The sequence below is a fragment of the Ctenocephalides felis genome, unplaced genomic scaffold (genome assembly GCF_003426905.1).
Source record: "Ctenocephalides felis isolate EL2017-DRISC unplaced genomic scaffold, ASM342690v1 CF-g0.4_SCAFFOLD_01886, whole genome shotgun sequence".
Taxonomy (NCBI): domain Eukaryota; kingdom Metazoa; phylum Arthropoda; class Insecta; order Siphonaptera; family Pulicidae; genus Ctenocephalides; species Ctenocephalides felis.
In genome coordinates this window covers 122572144-122583087 of record NW_020538040.1, presented here as the reverse complement: position 1 = coordinate 122583087, position 10944 = coordinate 122572144, and the positions used below count along the sequence as shown (strand labels likewise).

At 32.2% G+C, this 10944-nt stretch overlaps 1 protein-coding gene across 1 annotated transcript; it reads right to left on the bottom strand.

Annotated features, from left to right (window-relative positions):
* Positions 1–2380: 2380 nt before the first annotated feature.
* On the bottom strand, positions 2381–4501 carry LOC113375843. Its single transcript, XM_026615792.1, has one exon. It carries the CDS (start codon positions 4499–4501, stop codon positions 2381–2383), a length of 2121 nt encoding a protein of 706 aa, XP_026471577.1.
* Positions 4502–10944: the final 6443 nt, after the last annotated feature.

The window sequence follows — 10944 nt, the reverse complement described above, 5'->3', positions numbered from 1 at the left end:
AATTAGTGGTGCATGGCATCGTGCCCTAATGCAAATTGCTGGAACTTCACGCACAGTAATTAAAAACTCGAGTAATAAAAATAATCAATAATTGTTTTAAATAATTGCAAATAGATTATCTTCTATATATATAAAAATAAGTCGGGTTTTCCTTCCTGACAAAATAACTCCAGAACGCACGAACCGATTTCGACAATTTTGCATTCGTTGGAAAGCTCTCGGGCTCCGCAAGGTTTATAGCTAAGAAATTGCAAATAGATTATCTTCTATATATATAAATAAGTCGGGTTTTCCTTCCTGATCAAATTTTTCCTTTTCAAATATAAAACAAACAAAAAATTTCTTCATTTTTCTCACGAAACCATCTGGTGGCGAAACGGAGTTCGTCGGGTTTGCTAGTATATATATATATATATGTCAATAGTTTTGCATATATACATATATATATATATATATATGTCAATAGTTTTGCATATATATATATATATATATATATATATATATATGCAAAACTATTGACATATATATATATATATATATATATATATATGTATATATGCAAAACTATTGACATATATATATATTATATATATATATATATATTTATATATATAAACATTTTCAACATATATATATATATATATATAAATATATATATATATATATATATATATATATATATTTATATGCTTATGTGTATTTATAAAAAAAAAGTTCCACGTGTTGAATAAATTAATATAGTTTTATATCACTATAGTTAAATGAAAGTTTAATAATTGCAGTAACAAAAACAACTAATATACAAGTTTAGACAAAATTATACTGAGTACTAGTGTTACAAAGGACAACATATAACCTAACCTATATTTTTATGAAAGCTGCCACAAACAACACTGCTGTTAGATTAGCTTCTTTGGTTCCAATCGTTGGTGCCATAAATGAGCATAGTAGAAGAGTTTAGCTTTAAACACAGATATGGCTTGGCAACAAAAATTTCACCCAACTGATTGGGTAATGAATGAAGGATTATTAACAGCAACTCCGACATTGAGTAGTAAATGTTGTTTCAGTTTGAAATAAATTATGATTACCTATAAAATATTTTTTAGTTTTATTAAATAATTTTTCAATTTGTTATCGAATTCATTAACTGTTTTCTCAAGGGTAGTTTTAAGAGTCGAACAAATTATGGATATGGTAATTATTTTCGAGAAATTGAAATAACATTTATATCATTTTGAATTTCTAAATTTTCTTTCAATTTCAAAATGATTGAAATGATCAAACAATTTTTCATCAAGGGGTTGTTTTTAAGGGTCTGAAAAAGATCGAAAATTTGTTAATCAAGATAGAAAACATAAAATGTTATTTACTTTATACGTACTTCTTATTATTGCATAACGAAATTTATTTTTAAGTGTTTTTTTTTTCAATTTAGAGGTTGTTTGAAGGGTTTTAGGGTTTTCACGGAGTTGAAAATGATTTTATTGCAAGGTAAATGTACTAAAAAAATATTTTTTAATTATATCCTATAATATTAAAAACATTTACTAGCGATAAAACGGCTCATTGTCCAATTATTTATTAAAGGGTCGCAACCCCGCAAGAGGGTGGCTTTTGATTTTTAAACTTGAGGTTAAGATGAACCTAATTCCAAAATTTAATGCAATTCGGAGCACAGTAAAAAAAACAGAGGTTATACCCTTTTTTAATCTTCGTTTACTGCAGTATATAAGGCTCGAGGATTACTACCTCGATTTGTGGGGCTGCGCCAGTAAATCAAGAATTTCATCTATCCAAAGGAAACAATCTAAAATTTTAAGGTGTATTGCATAATTGAGAAGAGTTGACGGCGAGTGCATTGTATTATGTTGTTCGACTTTCTCGGTGGTTTGACGCGTATTATGTAATAATTTGTGAATATTATAAATATTTCTGGTATTTCTGTATGCTTCCAGATCAACAAATAAACATATTAAGAGGTTTTTTTTGTTATTCTATGTCTAATATTTACGACGACATGTCCCTGATTTGATATTTTTAATTTAATTGAATTTGTGCTTATTGAGAAGTGTACATTTCTGAGAACAACCCCGTAAGCATTCTTTTATTTTTTTTTTTTTTTTATTTATTCATTTGGCCTTCGACCGTTAGGTCATTTGGCAACATTTACATATTTTGGTGTACATTATTCAATACAGATCAATAATCTTGTTATTACATAAACATAATGGAATCTAATTTATGGTATATGCTAACATAGCTACATACAATATCTATATATACCCAAATACATACAACTATGCCTAAACAAATATCTACCTATTTATACATATACATATACATAAATAGATATACACACGTATACACAACATATATATCAAACCCTGATTTTGCAATTATGTAGAAAATTCAGTATATTTTTGTAAAGATTGGGTTTATTCAAAGCCATAGCTATTGCCGTGTTAATGGGGAAAGATATATTGTTCCTATATAGTTCTTGCAAAAATTCTTCTCTCTGTTTTGTGAATAGGCAGCATTTCCAAAGGATGTGGTCTATTGTTTGAAATTCTGGTCCACAGGAACAGAAGGGGTCCTGTGTTTGTCCAATTTTGTATAAATGAGATCTACAAAAGGTGTGAGCGCATCTAATTCTATTTATCATAGAAATGTCTTCTCTGGTCATTTTTAGATTGCTGAACCAGGTACTAAATGTGACTTGGGGTTTGCAGGGTTTAAATAAAGAGCCCTTTGTAGTCGATTCTAGGTCATAATCGTTTTGCCATTGTCTTAGTCCTAGAGTTCTTATTAATCCTTTTAAATCCGTTATTGGCGCCTTTTTCATAGGAACTGCAGCCGTGCATGCTTCTTTTGCCAGTTCGTCTGCCCGTTCATTTCCCCAAATTGAGGAATGGCCTTTAATCCAGGCTAACTTTATTATATATCCAGAAACCAGGAGGGCTTCTATTTTGTGGATGGTATCAAGAGTCAAAAAATTTGCATCTTCTCTTGGTTTGTTCAAAGCCAAAAGGGCGGATTTGCAGTCTGTAAAAATTATTGATTTTCTGAGCTTTTCATTTTTAACGTAGTCTACAGCCGCATTTATGGCTGTTATCTCTGCTGTAAATACCGATGCAAAGCTAGGTAATTTGAATTGAGATCGATTATCTTTGGAAGGGACGAAAAACGCGCAGCCGACGTCATTTTCCCTTCTGGATCCGTCTGTATAAATGACTGTAAAGTCTTTGTAATTGTGTTGTAACCATTCTTCAAATTCTAGGTTTTTAATATGGTTTTTGATATTGTGTGCAATATAAGGTACCTGACACCAAGAGATGTAATTCTTGGAAAAAGAGTAATTCTGTGGGAATAGAAAAGCTGGAAGTTTACTGTTCGTATAAGTCATATCTTCCAAGGGTTTGATGCGGTAGAAAGCCGTTATCAGAGGGGGAGTAGGTTTATTCTTCCAGTAAATCATTCTATAGTGCAGCTCAGCTAATGTTTGTAGTTGTTTTATAAAGAACGTGTAATCTGAGTTAAATTTTTTAATTACAAACCTGTTCGTAAGTATTTCTCTTCTAATTTTTAATGGAGATTCGCCAGCTTCCACTAAAAGGGAGTTGCAAGGTGTTGATCTTATAACCCCCAGGCATAATCTTAGTGCTGAGAATTGCACCATGTCTAGGGTATACTGATTCTTAGATGATAATCCTCCATAAATCTGACATCCGTAATCAATATGAGATCTTACGATGGCTTTGTAAACAGATATAAGGGAGGTCGGATGTGCTCCCCATTTAGTTCCTGATAGTCTTTTAATAATATTGAGTCCTTTTTCCGATTTTTTTACCACTTCTCTGATGTGTGTCTGGAAGGACATGTTTTTATCGAAGGTTACTCCTAGAATTTTTATACTGCCACATAATTTGACCTGCATGTTGCCTATGTTTAAAACGAGAGAGTTCAACGGTTTTCTATGTCTGCTAAAGATGATCGCTTCTGATTTGGTCGGAGATAGACTTAAATTGTTAGCGTTAAGCCACGCTGATACTTTATTAAGAGAGTCTTGGATTTTCTTTTTGCATTCTTCCATTGATACACCAGAGCAATATATAAATATGTCATCAGCATATTGGAGTATTTTAACTCCATTTATTGTTTGTGTGTTAAGGTCAGACATGTAAATATTGAACAGTAGAGGACTCAAAATTGAGCCTTGTGGTAGACCCGTAGAAATAACTCTTGGACCAATAATCTTATTTTTGAATTTAATGTAAATTGCCCTGTTATCTAATAGTGACATGATAACCTTGGTAATGTTATGTGGAAGATTCATACTATTTAATTTTCGTCTCAATATATTGTGCTCCACATTGTCATAGGCCTTGTGGATATCTGCGGCTATTAGTAGTAAGTATCCATTCCTTGAGTTTGAGATGTGTATATCATTCGATAATACACTCAGTAGGTCAATTGTACCACGACCACGTCTGAAACCCATCTGGCAATCATTTAATAAAGATCTATTTTCTATATAGTATTGAAGTCCTCTTTTCAGTAGGCCTTCGAAGGTTTTATGTAAGCATGATAATAAGGCGATGGGTCGGTATGATTCTACAAGTCTTGGATCTTTCTGAGGTTTTAGGATTGGTATAAGCAAAATTTTTTTCTAGTCTTTAGGAGTCCAGCAAGTGGATAATATTGAGTTAAAGTTTTCTAAGATAAGTTGTTTAAATTTTAAAGGACACCTATGTAACATTATATATGTAATGTGATTTATTCCGGGAGCGCTATCCTTTTTAGTTTTCAGAAATAGGTTTAGTTCTTCTAGTCTAAATTTGGCGTTTAAATTGGAGATATTTGTGTCAATAATATGAGGCATGTTAACCATGGCTTCCCTTTGGGCTGAGTCCGGAGCAAAATTTTTAGGATGGATTCGTAGAAATCGGAGTTCCCAGGAATAAATTGAGTGGATCGATTATTCTTGTTGTTAAAGGATTTGATTAAGTTCCACAATTTGGATGAGTTTACATTGCCGTCTAAGGAATTAGTCAAATTTATCCATTTTTCCCTTTTTTTGTTTTTGAAGAACTTTTTTGTTATGGCGTTTACTTTCTGGTACTCTATGAAGTTTTTATAATTCATTACCTGTTTCATTTTTTAAAAGCGTCCTTTCGCTTTTGAATTTGTATGTTACATTCCTCGTCCCACCAAGCAGCAGGTTTGGGTTGTTTGAGTTCAGTTATTTTGTTTTCTTTCAGGTGTGTCCTAGCAGCTCTATATATGATTTTAATTAATTGATCGTATTTACTTTCATTATCTTCTGGAATCACTTCTTCTTGAAGGATGCTGTCTACTTCCGATGTAAATTTGTTCCACTCCGTTCTTTTTGTGTTCCACTTTCGTGAAGGGTAATGATAACTGTTGACTTCGAAGCTAGTTCTCAGTTTGATACTTATTGGGGCATGATCGGAACCTAAGCTGTCAGGAAAAATGTCCCAGTTGAGATTATCATAAAGGTTACCTGAGCAGAAAGTTAGGTCTAACGCAGCGGCTTTTCTTCTGTCTGAGCTGATGGTGGTAGGTCTCCCATCATTCAGGATGATAAGATTGAGCTCCTCCAAATAATTGTAGAGGATCTCACCCCCTCTATCGTTTTTTTCACATCCCCATGCCATGTTCTTACAATTGAAGTCCCCAGTGACAATCACTGGCATTGAAATATTTTCAATATATGTTTTAATATTATGAAGAGAGTCGAATGCGTTCGGAGAACAATATATTGATAGTACACAAATTGGATTTCTCAACTTGATGACTACAGCACAAATCTGTATTACATCGTTCTGGAAAGTGAGATGAAATTTTTCGGATTCTATAGTATCTTTCACTAGAATGGCGGCACCTCCATAACCGTCATTTCTATCTTCTCTGAAAATTCTGTAACCTTTGAAATAATAGTCATATTCCTTCTTGAGCCAAGTCTCAGAAAAACATGCAATATGTATCTTTTGCTCCCAAAGGCAATATTCTATACTGCCTTGGTTGGCCATTAGCGATCTGCAGTTTAATTGCAAAATTTTCAGGTCCATTTAAGCTTATTTATATTATAATAGTTGTAAATAATATTATTATAAAAACTGAAAAGATAAATTTCTCCTTTAGTATTACTTACACAATTATACCTCTAAATTATATTCTATTCTATACAAAATGTTATTTTATAACCGTATTTTCTTTAACCTTATTTGTTTGATTGGTTTCTGACTTATTTCTATGTGTTGTTTTTTCAATACATAATGAATCAATTTCCTCTTCTAAGGCTGTCCATATTTTGTCTGTTTCTTCATTTGTTTTATATCTTAATCTTGTTTGTATATTATTAAAAATTTCTCTGAAGTATCGTTTCATCATCTTTTTTTTCTCTTCATTATCACTATCGTTGTCTTCCTGAATATTCGGATTTATCCTTTCACTATCGTTTTTGTTTATATCTCTCCTCCTATCGTAGTATACTTCTACATTTCTTCTTCTGTGTCTTCCTTCAATTTTCAAAATCGTTTGCTCTTGATGTTTTTCTCTAACATCTTCCCTATCTGTATGTACCTTGTTCCTTTCATTTGGTTCACCTTTTGATTTATCTTCTTTTGTATTGTTCATGTTATTATATATGGTTCTCTCTTGTTCATTGCCGATGTTTCTCTTGAGAGGTCTGTACCTTATTGGTGTGCTGTCCGATACCAGTTCATCATTTTTATCGTCCAAGTCAGATAAAATTTCAAATTTATTTCTAAGAATGCTGTTGTTAATTTGTGAACTTTTCCTGAGTTCTGTGTTTATCACCGGGAAATTCTTTTCTTTGTCTAGATTGATTAGGCTACCCCTGGTTATTCTGGCATATTTGTTGTTTTCTACGACTGACCGTGCTTCGTGAAAAGCTAAATTTTGTGTTGCCATTATTTCATATATTTTCTTGTATTTCATAAATATTGGGCATTCCCTATTATATGCTGCATGTTTACTATAACACAAGCAGCATCTTAAGTCATCTGTATTTATGCATTCTTGTGAGCCGTGCTTATCTGCGCATTTTGGACATCTAACCTCTCCTCGACACTGATCACGAACGTGTCCGAATCTCCAACATTTGTGGCATTGGATTACTTTTTTCACAAATGGTGTTACTGGGCATTTGACCGAGTGGATCGCTACTTTTTCTGGCAATTTTGTCCCTTTAAAAGTGAGTTTAACACATTGTGATTTGTATATCTTATGATTTTCTTTTTTTGATCTTATACATTTTACACCCACTATCGGATACTCGGATTCGATGACATCTAAAATTTCATCCTCAGATAATTCGCTATCAACGTCAAAAATGATTCCGGTCCGCACCGTTAAATATTTAGGGATATACGCTCTTAGATTATTCGATTTGAAGAAATCATTATCTAATATTCTGTTAGCTGTCACACCATTACTCAAAATCAATTTCACTTTGTTTTTGCCAATTACTCTAATTTCTTCCAGATTTGTTTTCAAATTTGGCCATGCATCATGAATTTTTTTACCAAGTGCCATAGGATGCAGACGTCCTATGTTTTTATTATAAGATTCAACGTATATTATATATGGTCCTTTGTCGTAACTGTCATATCGTAGTTTATCCTGCACGTAATTGTCGGGCATCGTTTCGTTTTCTTTGTCATTATCTTTTGTTATTTTACTCGAGTCCTCACCACAATCATCAAATTGCATCACGTTATCTAACTCGTTAAAGTCATGCAACATTTTATCAATCTGATCATTTATTTCGGTATTACTCGACCCCGCACTAATGTTTTCATTGGTCATTTCTTCATTGTTTGCATGGATTGTTGTCTCACTCAAATCCTTATCGCACTCGTCGAATTGCATAACGCTAACTAATTCTTGGCTGTCCCGATTTGCTTCCGTATTCTGATTGATATTTGCAATATTCGATACCATAATGTTTTTTCCATTGCTTGTTCCATCAATATCATTATATTTTGAAGTATCACTATTATTTGTTAACTTGGACGCCGTGACATTGTTAATATTTCCCACAGAATGCATATTATTTTCGGTTCTCCTAAGTTTGATTGCACTTTTGCCAATTACTTTATTCATTATTTTTAATTTATTATCTCCTTTAATTGATTTATTTTTGTTACTGTTCTTTTTATCTTTACTATCCGCTATTGCGGAAATTTTGGTAAGTTTTTTATACTTATGTAATAATCTGTTCTTAATTACATCTTCCTCACTCATTATGCTACTAGGATTTTTATTTGAATTATAATGTACTTCTAATTCTTCTTCACTAATTTCACTCATTAACATTTCACTATCATAACTATCATTTATCGTATTCATTGCCGTTGCAATGGTTTTACCGATCACAGAACACTTAGTTGAACAGTCGGGCGGGCGTCCGCCCTCTTGCCCATATTGTCCGGATTCCATTACGTCACTTTAAATATATTCACTGAACGCTTATCGATGTTACCTGCTCCGAGGTCGTTCTTTTATTTTAATTGGTATGTATGATATACAGCGTTAGTTTATTTTAGATGTCTGGATAAAATTCGAAAATGGTCTACAGAATTACATATAATTTTAAATGTATTGTTAGCTAAACTTCTCAGGAAATATTGACCGTTTTAATGGATTTGACATATCATTATTATCTTTAACTACGTACATAAATATTGGAGGGGGCTTACTAATTGAAGCTTGTTTAACTACGTTGTCATCATTTGCTGTGTCTATTGATGGAAAGACCGAAAATCTATTTTGGATTTTGACATCTATTCCTAATGGCTCAAATGATGTTTTTCTTCTTTGAAATTTACTACTATGCCATAAATTAGGAGGTATTTAGATATTAGATTGTGTTGAGAGAGACATGTAGTTGCATTATTACTTGATGATAATACTTCCTGCATTCATTTCTGGTCTCAGACCTCAAAGTGAATACATCGTGATTCAAAAATATTACATAACCGTAAATCGAACAAGTGAGTGCAATAATAATAATTTACCAGTGTTTCGAACTAAAAACTACAACTGTATTTTTGCAATTCGTATTAAATGCTCCCTTCGGGGGGGCCTAAGATTGACTACAATGGAGGATTACCTCTTGTAGAAACGGATAACATTCTGAACGACATATCGAATACGAACACCGAATATGTCACAGGTTTGTTAAGTACATTAAAAAATAAGAATAACACAAATATGGAACTTTCTGATGATGATAACCAACTATCGACCTCACAAGGAATAACGAAAGGTAACGGAACTACTGTAAATAGTGACTACGAGACCAAAAATAGATTTAGCCTTTTAAATAATGACTCAAATGGTCCTGAAGAAGACTTACAATCTGCTAAAAGCAGAAAACGATCTATTACCGGTGACAGGATAGAAAACACAACAGCAGGTAAAGATACAACTAATATTACTCAAAGAATTAAAATGCCTCCTATTATATTTAAGAGTAAATTACCGAACAATAAATACATAAATGAACTCTAGAAAAGAGTCTGCATCGAGCATTCGTGCGATACACATCGGTAAATAAATTTACATAATTTGATAAGAGCGAGTGAGTCAGTAAGTGAACAATGGAATCTGGCCAGTATGGCCAGGAAAGTGACGACGATGACAGTGGTCATCATGATTTTGAGGATTGTGAATTGAATCCAGTTGATAACAGAATTACGTCAATAGAAGAGTTTGAATACGAAATGGATGACATTAGTGATTATGAAATAAATGATTTGGATAAAAATATTAATGAAACAAAAGTTAGTGAAATTAATTTAGTTAAAAATTGTGAATATAAAAAAAGTAATAAGAAAAGTATTAAAAAGGGAGTAATAGATTTTAGAAAGAAAAGAAGATTGTTAAGTAATAAAATATTTGATAAGAATCGCGAAAAGTTAAGTGTGATAAGGAAAAAAGGTGAAATTGAAGTACAAGTTAACAAAACACGTTTAGAGAAAACTAATAATGATGGAATTAATGAAAATGATGTAAATATCGATTGGGCAAGTGAAGTAAATGAAGAAATGGATAGTAATTTAAATAAAAAAACCTATGAAGAGGAGTTTTTCTATTATGATGAAAGGAACGAAGGTCCATTTGTTATATATGCAGAATCAAAAGATAAAAATTTGGGTAGACTACATCCAATGGCGTTAGGAAGAATTTTACATACAAAAGTGTCAAGTGTTAGTAATAAGATAAGTAATGTTGTAGCTATAGGTATAAATAAAATAAAAATATGTTTTAATGATTGGAAGAGTGCTAATACAGTGGTAAAACAGAAATTACTGGACGAGTATAATATTAAAACTTATATTCCGAAGCATAAAACTACGAGAATAGGTATTATATTTAATGTAGACCCAGAGATTGAAGAAGATGAAATCATGAGTTGCATTAAAACGGATGTTGAAATTATTAAAGTGAAGTGTATTAAAAATAAAAAGGCATATAATAGCAGCTATAAAACACAAAGAGTGAAGATTTGGTTCAGGGGCAGTTATCTTCCAGAAAATGTATTTATTCATTCAGTAGCTTGCGAGGTTCAACCTTTTATTGAAAATGTTATACAGTGCCACAAATGCTGGAGGTTCGGACATATTCGTCTTCAGTGCCAGGGCAGGCAAAGATGTAGAAAATGTTCGGATGAACATGATGTAAAAGAATGTGTGAGCCAAATAGAAATATGTGCTTTATGCCGAAATAATCATCAAGCGAATGATAGAAATTGTCAAACGTATTTATATAATAAAAAATTAAAGGAGTTGAAAGCATATCAGAATATTTCTATAAGTGAAGCTAAGCAAATATTGCGTAAGAGAACATATGCAGATATAGTACAGACCAACTTTTATAACAGAGATTATCAAA